Source organism: Bos taurus, chromosome 6, assembly GCF_002263795.3.
Source record: "Bos taurus isolate L1 Dominette 01449 registration number 42190680 breed Hereford chromosome 6, ARS-UCD2.0, whole genome shotgun sequence".
Lineage (NCBI taxonomy): Eukaryota > Metazoa > Chordata > Mammalia > Artiodactyla > Bovidae > Bos > Bos taurus.
This window is the reverse complement of record NC_037333.1, coordinates 67047799-67066984: the sequence shown is the minus strand read 5'-3', so window position 1 is coordinate 67066984 and position 19186 is coordinate 67047799. Positions and strand designations below refer to the sequence as shown.

Here is a 19186-nt window from a genome sequence, read left to right as displayed (position 1 = left end):
ATAATCATCCTAATGGCCTTCTGCTGTTCCCTGCTTTCTTCTAAGCCCTATGAACCACAAAATATAAAGCTGTAATTGATCCTACTATTACAAGGAAAAAAATCACAATGCAACTGAAGAAAGTATCTTTAGTTTATTTGTAATTATGCAATTGAAGAAAAGTATCTTCAGTTTACATGAAATGTAAGTCTTTTTAAATTTTAGTAAATAACAGTGGTAATTATTTGCAAGGCAAATTCATTAATAAAGTCTTAGAACAGTTTACAAGCCCCCAAATGACATCAGCTGCAGGGTAGAATACAGATATAAATTGCTAGTATGTCAGCAAAACACAACATGCTGAATCAAAAAATGGCAGAGCAAGTAGAAGAGACTGAAGAAAAGTTTTAAAGTAGTAAATCTCAAACTTCTGGACAGTGACATGCTATGCTTCCATTTTCATTTCATGAGTCTCTTGATTCTCATTTTGGTATGGTGTGGGTTTTTTAATTTTAAGAAAATAAAAACAATTTTGATATTCCTTGGGATGCCACAAAACTGAGGCTGGAAATTACTTCTTTAAAAAGGCAAACATCTAGTGTTGAGGCATAATCATGTACTGCTGGAAAACAATAGTAACAATGAGATCAACTGGGAGTGTAGCAATCAGAAAATGAGTTGTTTCTTTTTGAGAAAAAACATCAGGAAGACTGAAGTCTCAAACTATATGAGATGCTGCAAATTATAGCAAAAGCATGTATCACATCTATATATTTCATGAAATGTGTGTGTGGTTCATATTGATTCTCTTAAGAGTATTTTGCTTGTCAACAGCTAATTTTATCTGTGAAATGCCTTAAACAAGACTTCAGCTGTTTAAGAAACCATGGTTCTTACAGCTAAGAAGTTAACTTTTAGCAAACGATATGTTCTTCAAGTCCTAAATAATAATGTATGTGTGTGTGTGTCACTTGCTCAGTCATGTCCAACTCTTTGCAACGCCATGGACTGTAGCCCACCAGGCTCCTCTGTCCATGGGATTCTCCAGGCAAGAATACTGGAGTGGGTTGCCATGCCCTTCTCCAGGGGATCTTCCCAACCCAGGGATTGAACCTATGTCTCCTGCATTGCAGGCAGCTTCTTTACCATCTAAGCCACCAGGGAAGCCCAATAATAATGTATACTGACTTTTAATGGTTTGTCAACCAAGCTTAGGTTTTTAAAATTAATATATATTTTTCTTAGTGTTGGAAAGGTTTCTGCAAAAATATCTGAGAAAAGATGTGAAAGCAGCAAGTTAGAATTTACTAAACACTGGTAACAGAGATTTATCAACACAATAAACACCAAACTGCCTTCTCAGAGAATCTCCTATTTGCAGTATTCCTACAGGTTCTAAAATTAGATTTTTGAATTATTGTAAAATTAGAATATTTTGTCCACTTTGTGAAAACACAAATCAAATAGGAATAGAAGAAATCAAAATACATATATTAAGATAAACATATATTCAAATATAAGAATTTAACCGCAACAATACGCTAGCCTAAAACATTAGGTAATTACAGTGCTAATATCTTTATGTTACATGACAGAGCAGTAAGAGTAAGTAATACATTATACTCTGCTTTTAGAACTAAAGTTAGTATTAAGGCCAGTCCAGACATTCTCTTTTCTTTTTCTTTTGAAAAGACAGATACAGAGAGATAGGAATGAGTATGTGAGGGTTCCTTATCATTAAAGTGTACTGTATACCGAGATGGTTAGAATGCATAAAATACATTTTAGGGGGTTTGGGGGAAAGTATTTAACAATGTCCTGGAGAGAAAACCCAATCTAGTCCTCTACTGTTCAAGCCTGCAGTTGTATATATACATAAAAGTTATATATATTTAACACTCTGTCATATACAACTCCAAGCATCTCAGGGCCAGAAATATTCGTGTCATCTATTATGGCCCACTCTTATTCCCAAAGATAACTGCCTGGCACACAGTAGTTTTTCCTAATGTTCAGAATATTACTATTTTATTACTTAGAAATGTGTATGAAGCAAAGTTACTAAATCAGATACTTCTTCCTGCAATACAGCACTAAATATTTCTGATTAAGTAGACAATGTAAGTATGCTTTAGTGTAATACTTGGGGTGATTTTGCCACCAGGAAACATCTGGCAACATATGACATTTCTGTCTGGCCAGGGGTGTTGCTAGACATCATAGAATACACAGGACAGCCCTCACAACAAAGAAGTATGTGGCCCAAAGTATCAATTCTCTCATATAAGACAGTAAGATCAAAATGCTATTTTTAAGCAATGTAAATTAACTTTCTTATAAGCTATGTAGATATAAAATATCTACACTGCTTAAAAATATCATTTTGATATTACTTTTATAGGGCTTCCCTGGTGGTTCAGACAGTAAAGAATCTGCCTGCAATGCAGGAGACCTGAATTTGATCCCTGGGTTGGGAAGATCCTCGGGAGGGGGGCATGGCAACCCACTTCAGTATTCATGCCTGGAGAATCCCCATGGACAGAGGAGTCTGGCAGGCTACAGTCCATGGGGTTGCAAAGAGTCGAACACGACTGAGCAACTAAGCACACAAACATTTTATAAGCGGAATGAAACAAATCTGATCTTGAATCATTTAGCTTGGTATGACTGTTTTTTTTGGCAATCAATTGTAAGTGGTTGGGATGAAATGGAAAGACCATCATCACGGCTCAGTACTTTGATTTGGATTCCAGTTTTGCTATGTGTTTCTGGACCCAAGAGGTGGGTAAAGATCAGACTTGGTTTTCTAGCACACAAAGATACCTACATCTCCTGTTCCCACCCACATACCACTGCCACATTATTCTTTTCAAAATACCATTTTGTTAAGGATATTCCAACACTCAAAAACCTCCTCCTAGATTTCAGAGATCATCCACAGTATGGTCTCCAATCCAATGATTCAACTTTCTTCAGTTCAGTTCAGTCTCTCGGTCGTGTCTGACTCTTTGTGATCCCATGGACTGCAGCATGCCAGGCTTCCCTGTCCATCACCAACTCCTGGAGCCTACTCAAACTCATGTCCATCGTGTCAGTGATGCCATCCAACTATCTCATCCTCATCCCCTTCTCCTCCTGCCCTCAATCTTTCCCAGCATCAGGGTCTTTTCCAATGAGTCGGTTCTTCGTATCAGGTGGCCAAAGTATTGGAGTTTCAGCTTCAGCATCAGTCCTTCCAATGAATATTCAGGACTGATGTCCTTCAGGATTGACTGGTTGGATCTCCTTGCAGTCCAAGGGACTCTCAAGAGTCTTCTCCAACATCACAGTTCAAAAGCATCAATTCTTCGGCGCTCAACTTTCTTTATAGTCCAACTCTCACATCCATACATGACTACTGGAAAAACCATACCTTTGACTAGACAGAGCTTTGTTGGTAAAGTAATGTCTCTGCTTTTTAATATGTTGTCTAGGTTGGTCACAGCTTTTCTTCCAAGAAGCAAGCATCTTTTAATTTCATAGCTGCAGTCACCATCTGCAGTGATTTTTGGAGCCCCCAAAAATAGTCTCTCTCTGTTTCCATTGTTTCCCCATCTATCCGCCATGAAGTGACGGGACTGGATGCCATGATCTTAGTTTTCTGAATGTTGAGTTTTAAGCCAACTTTCTTACTTGTTCCCTAAAAAACTTCACAGGCTTTGCTTCATCCTACTCAGATGAGGCACTCATTCTTTTCCCTGTACTTTTTGATTCAGAAAGAAATACCCATTGATCTATCTGTACCCATTGTTGGAAGCTGGTAAAGAATCTGCCTGCAATGCTGGAGACTTGGCATCGATCCCTGGGTTGGGAAGATCCCACTCCAGTATTCTGGCATGGAGAATTCCCTGGACTATATAGTTCATGGGGTCACAAAGAGTTGGACAGAACTGAGTGATTTTCACTTTTCACTTCCTCACATTCAAGTCCATATAAATTTTTCTTTTAAGAACTCTCACTGCTGGTTTTACAGAGAATCAAATTCTGTTCTCATAATGTTTCCAAGTTAAACTCCAAGCACTTGAAGGCTTAGTGTAAAGCCACAGTCAGTCATTTAAACAAACGTTTATATGATAGCTACCACTGGCCAGGCATGGTGCTAAACAGGAATCCAAAGATAAATTAAGACAAAACTGAATGATTGTACCCAACACAGTACTTGTTAGCTCTCTCAGTCATAGGCAGTACTACCATCGAAACCTACAGCACCTACTCATCAAGTTCCAAACCTCCAGATTCAGGTTTCTAGGATTCATCTTTTTTGGGAGGATTTTGTTTTTTCAATCCTCTCCAGATCAGCCCGAGTGAAAAATAACCAATGGTAAACAAGAGTTTCACTATGACAAGTCAATGAAAAACCCATTATCTTCCTCCTAGGGGGGAAATTAGCAGGTTCACTCAAAAGATAGTCACATCCTAAAACTATTAATTTACTCCTTCTATATCTACTAGTTATTAATAAAGACATACAATATAATCTCTATAATTATAAAATACAGCACTAATTAGGCACGAAATGCATATACTTAAAACCTCCTCACTAACTTGATAGCATCTATTAAATTCCATTCCTCATGTTTATCAGACTCACAGGTTATTTGTGGACTTAGCCTGGCTCACTCCTTGCTTCTTCTTCATACTTTTCAAACAAAACAACCCTTAACAGCCACACACGGTTGGGTGCTTTCTGACTCTCTCACAGACAAATGAGCAGAAGTTCCTGAATGGAGTAGTGGAGGGTTGTGCGTGGGAGGAATCTCCTTCTAGTAAATTGTTAGAAGTGGGATATGGTTTGATTCATCCTCATGAATTCTAAACCTCCAAATTTTAACTAAACACTATTTCTCTATTTCTAAGTATTTCCATAAACTTCACGGTACTGCATTATCTTGCTTATCTATTATTTTTCAGATTTCAAGAAGATATAATCACTTTTTATTTTCCTCCCTATAGTTCTTTAATATTGTCAAGAAATTGCAATTTTACTCCAGAATTTGAACCTTTTCCAAGATTAAAGCAAACTGTATATTTTGCATTTTGTGTCTTCCTCTTAAATAATCTAGTTTGTTCCTAAAGGTGTCCACATCCTCCATTAGATTCCCAAATGAAAGATCACAGAGGATGTGATTTTTGAGTAAACAGAACATGCAAAATAAGAACTTGTATTACTGAAAGACTTAAAACCTAAATGTTTTTACAAGTTCACTTTTGTTACTAAACTATTATAACAGGAGTCAACATGCAGAGTGCCTTGGCTAGCACAAGTCATTATTATAATGAATTTGTTGCTATTTTATTGTTTAATTGCTAAATGGTACTTGACTCTTTTGTGACCCCCATGGACGTAGCACACAAGGCTCCTCTATCCGTGGGATTTTCCAGGCAAGAATACTGGAGTGGGTTGCCATTTTCTTCTCTAGGGGATCTTCCCAACCCAGGGATCGAATCCACGTCTCCTGCATTGGCAGGATTATTTACCACTGAGCCATCTGGGAAGACCATTATGAAGAAGAGTACATTATTATTAATATAACTCAATGCATTTACATTAATACATTATTTAATGCTATTTACTATCCAAAGTATTTTTTTAATCATGTCAAAATTAAAAGAATTTACTGATATATAGATATGCTCCCAACAGAAGGCAAGAAGGCAGGGATCTGGGAGAAAAGGAGTCTTTTGGGGCTATCTGGGCATCAGCACCAGCCAGGTACTTCAGGAAGTCTGGCACAGGGATCTGCATGCAAAGTAGTCCCAAAAATGGGACTGAGGAGAACAAGCAACATCAGTGACCCAGAAGGCTCACAATGTGAACTCCAAGCTTTAGAATTCTTTATCTGGTATCCTTGGAAAATTAAGCTGTTTGGATCCCTCCCCCCAACAAAAACAGACTACTGACCACAATAGTATCTTTTTGATCCACCTCCTAATGAAAATAAAAATAAACGAATGGGAGCTAATTAAACTTAAAAGCTTTTGCACAGCAAAGAAGATCATAAACAAAAAGACAACCCACAGAAAAGGAGAAAATATTTGCAAATGAAGTAACCAAGAAGGGATTAACCTCTAAAGATACAAACAACTTATGTACCTCAATAAAACAAACAAACAAAAACCAAACAACTCAATCAAAAAAATGAGTTGGGGGCAGCGGGAAGAGCAGAAGATTAAACAGACACTTCTCCAAAGAAGACATACAGATGGTCAAAAAGCACACAATAAGATGCTCAATATCACTAATTATTAGAGGTATGTGAATCAAAACTACTATGAGGTATCACCTCACACCAGTCAGAATGGTCATCATCAAAAGATCTACCAACAATAAATGCTGGGGAGGGTGTGGAGAAAAGGGAACCTTCCTACACTGTGGGTGGGAATGTAAATTGGTACAACATTATGGAAAACAGTATGGAGATTCCTTAAAAAAACTGTATACAGAACTGCCACATGATTCAGCAATCCCACTATGGGTATACTATGGGCATATATTCAGAGAAACCATAATTTGAAAAGACACACGCACCCCAATGTTCACCGCAGCACAATTCACAACAGCCGAGACATGGAAGTGACCTAAATATCCATCACGTTGTATTATGATCCCTACTCTATGTGACCACAGACTAATGAAACTGACTTCAATTAGTAGGATTTATCACTAGGATTTTTTAATTATAAAAGCAACTTGTGTTCGTAACAGAAAACTGAGAAATCATAAAATATACAAAGAAGTATAAAACAAAGTATATCTTTTATCCTACCAAAGAGATAATTTTGAAACTGATTTTTGATATAAGACACTGTATCTTGACAATATTTTAATTAATTCATGGGAGAGTACAGTTTCAATATTGCCATTATGCAGACTACATGTGCAATTCCTTACTGTTAACTGGTATTGGGGTCATGCAAGTCATGCAAAAAATTTGGTCTCATTATTTCCAGCTTCACCTAGTTTCAATTTATCATTGACAATCAGATTGATTCAATTTAATATAGCTGAACTCACAAGATTCTGAAAGCCTGTTTTGGATACACAAAGATGAATATGATACTGTTCCCTCTGCTTAAAATACTCACAATCTAGACAAGACAGACCAAAGAGGAGGTTGTGATGTTACACGTGCTCTAAAAAGAAACATAAGTAGTAGTAGGTAACATTGAAGAGGAAGTAAACCAAGTGGGAAATTTAGAATTTCAGAGAGAAAAAGAAGATACTCTATACAGAACAAACATTAAAAGGTAATAGGCCTGAATGTTCATGAAATTTCCTAACAGGAAGTAAATCTAGGAAAAAGGTGAACTGGACTTACACTGCTGAGAGCTTCAAATATCTTCCTAACCCATTTTTATTCACTAGGCATAATAATGACTTTAGACAGTTTTCAAAACTCAAACCTACCCTCAACAGGAAAAGAATTTGCCATTACTAAGGATATTCAAAGAAATGTGCCACAGATTTATAAAAACTCCATGATGCTTAAAGATCTCTCCCACATTTAAGCTTAGCACTTTGTCTTGAAGGTATCTTATGTTCCCAAAAGACTACAATATTTTAATCACGGAAACAGAATTTAAAAGAACACTTAGAAGTAATCAAATTCAACTTTTACCTCTTTCTAACATCCCTTGCCACAGGACAATTAACTCTTACTGCTAAAAGTTACTCACAACACTTTTTAAAGGCAGTTCATACTGTCTAGGAACAGCTCTACTAGAACATTTTCCTTCTATTAATTAAATATTTGCTTACCTCTAATATATACCTTGGCCACCCAGTGTAAAGAGTCAACTCATTGAAAAAGACCCTGATGCTGGGAAAGACTGAAGGCAGGAGGAAAAGGGGATGACAGGGGATGAGAGAGTTGGATGGCATCACCGACTCAATAGACATGAGTTTGAGCAAACTCTGGAAGATGGTGAAGGACAGGGAAGCCTGGCGTGCCACAATCCATGGGTTCGCAGAGAGTCGGACACGACTGAGCAACAACAGTGTATACCTACTGTCCTAGTGATGATCTCCAGAGTTATACAGAATAAACCTTAAAAAATCAATCTATCTACAGGTTAAACAAATCAAGATAAAATGTTATTTACCAGGCACGGTTTTAAGGCTTGGTAAAAATTTCAATGAACTATATTAGCTGTGTGACATCAAGTTTAATTTCCTTACTTGTAAGATGACAAGATAACATGACACCTTCTTATCAATACGATCAAGATAAACTTTGAAGACACAACAATAAATGAAATAAACCAGACACTAAAAGATAAATTCTACATGATTCCACTTCCATGTGGTACCTAGAGTAGTCAAACTCATAGACAGACTGTAGAATGGTGGTGGTGGTGAGGGGCTGGAGGCAGGGTGAATAGGGGAATGGGGAGTTACTGTTTATACAGAATTTCAATTTGTAAAGATAAAGTTCTAGAGAAGGATAGTGGAGATGACCTCACAACAACATAAATGTTTAATATGCCACTGAACTATACACTTAGAAGTGACTGAAATGGTGAAGTTTTTGTTTTGTATATTTTACCCTAATTGAAAAAAAAAAATGGGGATAATAAATACAATTACAATTCAAAACAGATTAAATGATTTAACACGCATAAAATGCCTTGGTATAAAGAACATGCTCAAACAATAATGACTATAATGTATTTTACCAATCACGTGGCCTTTCTTGGTCAAATTCAATTTTTTAAGAAAGCAAGAAAATGCATTACTATGTCCCGAACTGTTCTAACATTGGGCTGCTCACACATACAGGCTCTAAGAATTTGTTCATTGAAGAAAAAAGAAAATATAAAGTCATGTTAGAATCACTGGGAAACCAGAGTTAAGAAGGGAATAAAATGGTCATCTGATGTATAACTTCTGATTCAATTAAAACACACACAAACCATGTTACTTTAACATCTCCTTGGTACAGAAGAATCCAGAAGATAAAACTTTAAGATTTTAATCAGTGAGCCATTGCCAAATCATAAGTGGTGGCAAGTATACAAATTAAATTGCTTTATAAACCTGGGCTCATCATATTAAATTACAAATTCTACCGACAGTTTCCTACAAAAAGCATACATAAAACAAAATCGTCAGGTAATAAAGTCCATTCTCAAAAGTGAAGGGCTATGAGAAAAAAAATAAAGTAAAAACTACATACCTATCGATCGCTGAGCTGGGGAAAGTTTATCAATAAAATTTATTGACGAGCAGTCTGAGTGAAAGTGCCTTCATAAACTTAAAACTGATTTAAAGTAAAGCAAATTTAACAGGATATAAGGAACAATTTAGATTTCCAATCTCAAAAACTTTTAAGGGGACCTCGCTGGTGGCACAGTGGATAAGAATCCACTTGCCAATGCACAGGACACGGGTTCAATCCCTGGTCCAGGAAGATTCCACCTGCAAAGGAACAACTAAGAAATGAAAGCAGAGAGACACTAAAACTAAATTTAATTAAAAATGTTAACTAATTATAAAACTAATGATGATATTACAGGAGCTGACTATAGGCCAATAGGCCAAAGAAAAATATGAATGATGTTATTTACCTAATACAAATTCCATACAAAGAAAAGATGTAATAGTGATGGTCTAAAAACATTCAGAGCACATTTGATGATATTAAAGACAGGAAACTGGTATTGTAGTTAGGTTTAAAAAGAGTCCATATCTTCTACTATAATATTTAGTAATTAAATGATACGACACCTTTGCTTTTCAATATGCCAAGGAGATCCAACCAGTCCATTCTAAAGGAGATCAGCCCTGGGTGTTCTTTGGAAGGAATGATGCTAAAGCTGAAACTCCAGTACTTTGGCCACCTCATGCGAAGAGTTGACTCATTGGAAAAGACTCTGATGCTGGGAGGGATCAGGGGCAGGAGAAGGGGACGACAGAGGATGAGATGGCTGGATGCCATCACTGACTTGATGGATGTGAGAGTCTGAGTGAACTCCAGGAGTTGGTGATGGGCAGGGAGGCCTGGCATGCTGCAGTTCATGAGGTCACAAAGAGTGGGACACAACTGAGCGACTGAACTGAAGTGAACTGAAAGGTTTGTTTCATTGTTCATTCTACTTTTGTACATGTTTAAATTTTTCAAGTTCACTGCAAAGACAGGCTAGAGTTGAATTAAAATGGTGATGATGATGACAAAGCTAACACTTATATTTTTAGTTTGTACCAAGAACTTGTAAATGCTTTACAGATATTTAATTCTATATGGCTGGTATAATAATTAACTCTACAAACAATGAACAGTCTCAAGCACAGAGAGTAAGTGGTTGACAAGGTCATGCAGTTGACAAGGGTGGGACTACAGTCTGACTCCTGGGGCTGTAAAGGCCACTTCGCCACAAGAATAATGAGTACCAAATGAGGTCATCAGATAAATAAAAAATGTACCTAGGGCTCAGGTTGTTAAAAGATAAATGATCAAACGAATTAGGTGGAATATAGAGCTAAAGGTGAATAACAGTACAAATCTATTAAGAATAACAAGAATTAGGTAAAGGCTTCCCAGGGGCACAGTGGTAAAGAATCAGCCTGCCAAGCAGGAAACACAAGAGCTGTGGGTTCGATCCCTGGGTCAGGAAGATCCCCTGGAGGAGGAAATGGAAAACCACTCCAGTAATCTTGCCTAGAAAATTTCATGGACAGAGGAGCCTGGCAGACTACAGTCCATGGGGACGCAAAGAGTTGGACATGACTAAGCATGCACACACACAACGGTTGAAAATGTTTAAATACAGTCAGAGTATCTGTGTTCCAATCCTAGTTTGTCCATATATTTGAGTGACTATAAGCAAGTTATTTAATCTAAGCTTTAATTGCCTCACCTTTAAAATGGGGATTAATAACAGAATGACCATACTGGGTTATTAAAAAGATGAATTACTGCATATAAAGTGCTTAGTATAGTATCCATCATGTGTTAATGCAATAAATAATTGTTAGCAATTATTAAAAATAAAAGAACAATGAAAATCACACTGATGGATGTCTTCTTTCACTGCTTGTACCCAACATGATACTGGGTGTTCTAGTTTCAGGGCATTTAGGCAGGAAAATGAAATAAAAGGCATCCAGCCTGGGAAAAAAGAAGTAAAATTATCTATCAGCAGATGACATAATTTTATATATAAAATATCCTATGGATTCACACCAAAAAACTATCACAGCTAATAAACAAGCTCAGTAAGACTGCAAGAGACAATGACATCAATACACAGAAATCAACTGTATTTCTATACAGCAATAATGAAGAGTTCAAAAATGAAATTAAGAAAAACAATTCCATTTACAGTGACATCAAAAAATAAAATGACTAAAATAAAATTAACAAAAGGAATATAACTCTTCTACACTGAAAATTTTTAAAGTTGAAAAAAATTAAAAATCAATATTGTTAAGACCTCAATAGTTAAAATCCCAAATTTACCTACAGATTTAACATAATCCCTATCAAAATTCCAGGGGTTTTTTTTTCTGAGATTTACAAGTTGATCCTAAAAATCATATGGAAATACAACAGTCTCTGAAGAGCCAAAACAATCTTGAAATAAACAAAATCAGAGGACTCACACTTTCCAATTTCAAATCTATAGTAATTATGGCTGTGTAGTACTGGAATAAAGATAGTCAAAGATAGATTAACAGAATAGAATGGAGAGTCCAGAAATAAGCCCATACATTTATAAGCAACTGAATTTTGACAAAGATGTGGTGACAATTTAATGGGAACAGAAAAGTCTTCTCAACAAATGGTACAGAGACAACTGGATGTCCACATGCAAAATGAATTGTCGGACCCCTAGCTCACACCATATAAAAACCATATAAAAACAGAATGAAGGCTCCCCTAGTGGTCCAGCGGTTAAGAATTCACCTTGCAATGTAGAGGACATTGGTTCAATCCCTGGTCCACAAAGATCCCACATGCTGTTGGGCAACTAAGTTGAATAGCAACTACTGAGCCTAAGGGTTGCAACTACCGAAGCCTACACACCATAGAGCTCGTGGTCTGCAACAAGAGAAATCACCTCAATGAGCAGCCCACACACCACAACTCAAGAAAGCCCACATGCAGCAATGAAGACCCAGCACAGCCAAAAATAATTTAAAAATTTAAAAACTCAGAATGAATCGGAGTAAGTATTGGTAAGAATGTGGAAAAACTGGAACCTTTGTGTAATGCTGGTTGGAATGCAGAATGGCTTAGCTGCTGTAGAAAACAATACAGTGGCTCCTCAAAAAATTAAACTTAGATTTACCATTTGATCAAAAAACTCCACTTCTGGTTATGAATCCACAAGAAGTGAAAGCAAGGACTTGCACAGATTATTTGTAGGCCCACATTCATAGCAGCATTTTTCACAACAGCCAAGAAATGGAAGCAATGCAAGCATCCACCAAAAGATGAATGGATAAAGAAGGTGTGTTATATACATAGAATGGACTATTATTCAGCCTTAAAAACAGAAGGAAGCCCTATCATATGCTACAACATGGATAAACCTTAAGAAAATTATGCTAAGTGAAATAAGCTTGTCACAAAGGGACAAATTCTTCGTGATTCCACTTATAGGCATCTACTGTAGCTAAACTCACAGAAATAAAGTACATAGAACAGTACCTGCCAGGGGTTGGGAGTACGGGTAAGGAGTTGCTGCTCTGTGAGTGTAAAGTTTTAGTCATGCAGGATGGGACGTTCTGGGGATCTGCTGCACAGAAGCAATGTGTATGCAGCTGACAGTACTGAACTACAAACTTGGAATTGTTGGGAGGCTACATTGAGGGAAACTGAAGTCCAAATTGAGTCAAGGTGATAGTAAGCTGAAAGGCAGCTTTAAACAAGGTTAGCTCTACTCTTCTAAATAATGGAAAATAACTGAAATTGTATCACCAAATTACTGCTGTTGATCCAAAATATTATGGAAGGGTCAAAAGCCTGAATAAGAGGAAATACTAGAATTTCTAAAGCGAAAAGGAAGCAATGTCTAGAAATTCCAGACAGATTGATTCCTTGCAAAATTCAAAATTATGTTAAACAAAATGTAAAGTTAGAAAAGGTAAAAGCCAGAAGATTCATCATGAACAAGTGAAACCAAATAACTGCAATTTCTATTTTGATAGGTTTACTTAACTGTAGGTAAGAACTTTGTAGGCACCATATAGCTTAATTACAGCAAGACATTTGGCAAAATCTTTCATAATATCCATACAGGCAAAACGGCATATAGGCTTGATAAGAAGAAGTAGTACTAACAGTTATTGAATAACCACAATGTATGTTGACTAATGATGTTAATCTGGAGGAAGTCTAGTCGAGCTGCATCTTCAGAGCTCTTTATTCTATAATTTTAATATTTTCATCAACAACCTGAATGAAGACCCATTAAGTATTCCTATGAAATATCAGTGAGTGAGTGAGTGAAATCGCTCAGTCCTGTCCGACTCTTTGAGACCCCATGGACTGTAGCATACTAGGCTCCTCTGTCCATGGGATTTTCCAGGCAAGGGTACTGGAGTGGGTTGCCATTTCCTTCTCCAGGGAATCCTCCCCATCCAGGGATGGAACCCAGATCTCCCACATTGCAGGCAGACACTTTACCGTCTGAGCCACCAGGGAAGCCATGAAAATGACCCCCAAAAATTGCAAGAAATAGGTAATATTAAATGCCTAAATCGATCGCTTCTCGGCCTTTTGGCTAAGATCAAGTGTAGTATCTGTTCTTATCAGTTTAATATCTGATACGTCCTCTATCCGAGGACTTAAAAAAAAAAGCCTAAATCAAGACTAACAAAATACAAAAACTTAATACCTAAGCTAAAAAAAATCATTACAGAAAACCAGAGTTAGGAAGACTTGGTTTAACAACCTATGTATAAAAATACAGAGTGTAACTGAAACTACTGGCTCATATTAGGCATAAGTAACAGAAGTCAAAACTGTTAATGAAATACTTGGTTCCAAATAACAGCATTTAGCTCATGTAAAATATATCCACCACACGCTGGTCAAATATCATCTAAAATTCCAAGTTCAGTTCTGGATAACACATTTAATGACAAGGAACAACTACAATTTATTAAAAATGACCATGGCTGAAAGATCAGAGAATTACATTAAGTTATGAATGATTAAAGGGCTTCCTAGGTGGCTCAGTAGTAAAGAATCCACCTGCTAGGCAGGAGAAGCAGCTTTGCTCTCTGGGTCAGAAAGATCCCCTGCAGAAGGAAATGGCAACCCACTCCAGTATTTTTGCCTAGAGAATCCCATGGACAGAGAAGACTGGTGGGCTATAGTCCATGGGATTGCAAGAGTCGGACACGACTTAGGAGCTAAATAACAAGAAGGAAACAAACTGAGGTTGTTTTACTCTGGAGATTAGAGTGCTCAGTGTGTGGTAGGGAGGAGTCAGTAGGGTTATGATGGTAGTATTCAAATACTGTAAGGGGCTATTCAGGTGGAAAAGGAATTATACTTGGAGAAAGCAAAATAAAGTGGGAACAATATAAGCTATGATGTCATAAAGACCTGGATTCAAATCCTGACTCCATCATTTACTGTCTGCTATTTGATGCTTAGAGAGTGATTAAGTTGCCTTACCTGGAAAATGATACCTACCTCATAAATGGATAAAAACTTAAATGCAATTAAGTGTAAAATTGTTCATACGTTGCCTGGCATCGCGTGACACACTGGGATACACAATAATGTACGTTTCCTTCTCTAGATTTTTCTGAGTTGTTCTATAAGAGCATTTTTCAAACTAATAATTACCATTAACGGGTCACCAAATCAGCTTAGTGAATTGTAACCAGCATTTTTACCCTAAAGAAACAGAAAATCTTAGCACTTTAATATACATACTAAGTATAGTTTTGTGAAACTGTTTCAATTATTCACATACATGTGTGTACTAAACTATGGTATAAAATGTACTTATCATGAAGATGAGTCTAAAAAAAAATAAGTGAAAGTCACTGCTAAAAGTACAGTGTTTGTGTGTGTGTGTGTGTGTGTGTGTGTGTGTGTGTGTGTGTGTGTGTGTGTGTGACTCAGTCATGCCCAACTCTTTGCAACCCCATGGACTGCAGCCCACCAGGCTCCTCTGTCCATGGGATTCTCCAGTCAAGAATACCTGAGTGGTTTGCCAGTTCTGTCTCCACTAAGTACAATACTGGTTACTAAGTGTGTTCTACAGAAACTAATTCCTTGGGAGCTCAAATGAGTTTAGGAGACAAACCACACCACTTAGAGATCTACTATATTCAACACATACTAGCATATCAAAAAAGTTCAGCATAAAAGAAAACTTTTTTGTTGTTGTTGAACCTTTTCCCCAGATATATCTGATCTCAGACCAACAATTATTTTTTCATACAATATCTACTAACACCTTCAGGAGTGGCATTTTGTGGTATACCTTTGGGAAAAAAACATTTCCCTAAATGAAAAAGAAAGAAATGTGTATGTTACAGAAAGTAGATTTTTAGTTTGCTAAGAAAAACTGATTTAAAAATCTTCCTCTTACTGCTACTAACACCCACCACCCTTTGTAACTTAATACTTCATACACATACTCCAAAAACATTTTAAACATGATTTTCAAACTTTTAATTCACACAAGTCTTTTCAGAAAAAGAGTAGGACATCTATAATATAAAGACATGTAACCAGGAACCAACTGGCCAAAAGAAACTTCTGGCATACTATTTTAAAAGACTTGCTTTACTTAACCAAAGCAGCAAAAGACTTAATCAGCCTCTCCAAGTGGAGTTAATGTGTTCTAAGAATATATAATCTAAAATGGGGGATGAGTGCAGCTAATCCTTGTTATTATTAAGAGCATCATTATCATCATCAGTTGGAAGAGGCATGTGATGGTATTTAGATGATTCTCACTTCTTTTAAAGTGTATACATACCTAGGATTCCTTTGTGAGGACATGACTTCACACTAATATGAAAACTGTCACTACCACAGTGAGTTCTAATTATATTTGGTATCACTTGGCAGTAAAATAAAGGCTTGACATCATATATTCAAGAGTATCTCTGTATTTCAAACCTTTCTAATCGAGAGTTACAAATATCTCTGACTCTGCTCTAGCAGTTGTCACAGCATAAAATGCCCCTCAGTCCTCAGGCTCCACCTCTCCTCAAAGTTTTCCCAACTACCTTAGACTGTTATTTTCTTCCCAATTTCTCAGCACTCTCAGTACTTTTGGTCCCTATCAGTCTTTTAAGCAATTCACTATGTATTTCCCAACCTATTTCTTATTTTGTTGTTCAGTCGCCAAGTCGGGTCTGACTCTTCGCAACCCTATCCCAACAAGACTGTAACTGCCTTAATGAACAGGGATCAAATTTAAGAATCTCCCACAAGATCCTGGAAGCACTCACTAAATATCTCTTGATATTAACAACTTGGCTTAACAGTAATAGCAGCTAGTGTCTCAGAGAGCTTATATACCAGACCCTTGCTAAAAGGATACACGGATTATCTCACATGATCTTCACAACGCTATAGAATAAAGAACTATTATTTTCTTCATCAAATAAGAGGAAGAAAGTGAGGCTCAGAGTAACTTGCCCAAGGTCGTACAGCTGTGAGTAGCAGAGCCAGGGCCTGAATCCAGGCAAAGCTCTCAACTATATCAGGACATTCAGTAAAGTTGCAGCCCTGCAAAACCAGAGTCTATGAAGGATTTCAATTTCACTAAGTTAGAAGTTTCAATTTCAACAAAGAACAGAGAGATACTTTAGCTAAAAGATGAAAACTTAAAAAAAAAAAGACAAATTAAGAATTTCCCATAGATATTTTTATGCAATTGCCATAAAACACGAAGCAAACTGCCTCTCATGTCCTCTCTATATATGGAAGTGATATTATGCCGTGGGTCACAATTTTATCAAGTAGCTTGTGACAATGCAGTTCGGTTCACATTTTTAAACAGGGCTCTTTTTCTCTGCCTCTAGCATGACATGGAAATAAAAGATGGAAAATGTCACTTCACAGCTCAGGAAAACGCCAAACTTAATTTTTGTTTAAAAAATGAGAGTCAGGGCTCTTGTTCCACCGTTGACTCTTACACAAAGCGGCACCATCCTCTGCCCTCTTCACACAAAGCAAGCTTCACCCCACTACCCAAGGGGGAGTGCTGATTCACACGGTCTCCCCATCGCCGCCAGAAATGTACCCAACTCCCACTGGTCCAAAACGCTGACCACTGCGCGGACTTCGATTACCCTGGTCTGCTCCCCGCACCGGTGACACCTCATCAAGCAGAACCCCTCCCCGACACCCAAAATACCCAGGCCAGCATCCTAAAGCAGGATTTCACACAAAGCAAGATCCCTTCCTACAGAGCAGTTTCCCACCTCCGACTCCTCCCACGGCGAGCAGCCCTTCCTAGGCTGTGCCAGTCCCCAGATCCCAACGAGGCCCAAAGACCAGAGGGTCCCCCAACCCAGAGGAGAACTAGCTACAAACCCTGTTCCTCTCGCAAGCCTCGAACCCCCAACTCTCGCTGACCTTACCGCTACCAAAGCAAGAAAACCACGAGTCAGAGAGCGGACCCCGCTACACAAAGCGAGGTGTCTTACCGGGGGACCCCCGTCCCCGCCCAGCCCCGGCCCGGAGCCCCGCGCTCACCAGCTCTCCTCCTCCTCCTCCCAGCCTGACAGGCGCTCCAGTTCCTCGGGCCGCAGCGGCTCCACCTCGTCCAGCAAGCCGCCCTCGCCCGCCGCCAGCAAGGAGGTGGCGTCCCGCAGCTCCTCGCTACTCGTCCGCCTCGGGCCCGACCCGGCCCCGCTGCCCGATTTGGCGCTGAGGCCCAAAGGGAAGCCCCGAGGAGACGCCGTGCCGGAGGAGGGAGTGGACGCTCCGGCCCGAACCGGGCTGCCGGGCCCGAAGGAGCCGGCGCCCTGCACGGCCCCGGAGCGGCTCCTCAGCTGCTCGTTCTGCTTCTCCAGCATCTTCACCAGCTCCTGCAGCTTCCGCACCTCCTGGTCCGCGTTCACGTCGGAGTTAACGTCCTCCATCCCGGCCCCGCTGCCTCTGCCGCCCGCCACCCGTTCGGACTCACAGCGACAGGCAAAGAGCCGGAGGAAAGAGGCGCCGCCGCCGCCGCTCACTCTAGCCGAGGCGCCGGCATATAGCAGGGCCAGGCCCCACCGCCTGTGTCCCTCCTGCTCCGGTTCCCAAGCGTCGCCGGACCCAGCCGAGCCGCCTCATCTGCGCCGGCTCCAGGATTGGGGGAGGCGGCGCCAATATCCGGCCTCGGCAGCCATCTTCCCTCCGTCCCTCCGCCCCCCTCAGCCCGGCCCAGTGGGTGACCTCAGAGCGTCGAGGGTGGACCGGCCGCCGACCGGCGCTAGGAACCCAGCTCAGATCTCGCGGAGGGGCGTGGCCATGGGCGAGGCTGGTGGGGCGGGGCCGCGTGGGGGCGGGTCTTAAGCCGGAAGGGGCGTGGTCGGAGCGTTGGCGGAGGCGGGTCACTGCTCTGCTGGATGAGACGAGCGATTCCGGGCGCAGGCGGGGCACGAGAGGAGTGTGGACCAGGCGGCGGGTGGGACTAAGATTGCAAGTCGACACTCTTAGCCCCACCAATTGGCGTTGGTTGAACACTCGCCTGTGTGTCCGGCGTCCGATCCTGTTCTCCTAAGCGGGTTTTCTGGTGGGCGCTGAGCCTGGCCCCATGGAAAGAGTTTACTTCGTGTGTTCAGCAAATATTTAGTCGATGCCTTCTTGAAATAGGGGATCGTCGGGTCTGGCAGGAGCCGCAGACCATCTGTGACCCGTTTCTTCTTCTGAAAATGAGAAAGCCAAATCTCAAATGGTTAAGAGATGTCTAGAAAAGAATAACCATAAATTGTTGAGTACTTACTACGGAGAGACACTATGCATTAGATAAAGGCATTATCTAGAACAATTTTCCCGACTTCATTGCTGTTTTCAGCACACTCATGGAAGCAGGGATAGAAAACTGCTCCTTTCTCAACTTTGTCTGTTAGCCGATCCATAATTTCTTCTTTGTATTGTTTTCTTCTGAAAAACTTTTCCATATTGTGTCTTGCCTTTAAAAGGTTGTGTATTGAAAGTACTTAATAAACATGTTGACAAATACTGATAAACGCTGA

General features: G+C 39.4%; 1 protein-coding gene and 1 pseudogene across 2 annotated transcripts in view; one reads left to right on the top strand and one right to left on the bottom strand.

Moving 5' to 3' along the window:
* The window catches only part of SLAIN2 (SLAIN motif family member 2), a 71834-nt gene extending 53480 nt beyond the window's left edge, over positions 1–18354 (bottom strand). The window contains exon 1 of one of the 2 annotated variants that reach the window (XM_024993301.2): positions 17700–18354. In XM_024993301.2, the coding sequence (XP_024849069.1) occupies positions 17700–18088 (389 nt within the window). In that variant the 5' untranslated portion in view covers positions 18089–18354. The remainder of the gene's footprint in view (positions 1–17699) is intronic. The other variant, NM_001035405.1, reaches the window with a different exon arrangement.
* Positions 13727–13828, top strand: LOC112447198 (uncharacterized; annotated as a pseudogene).
* Positions 18355–19186: the final 832 nt, after the last annotated feature.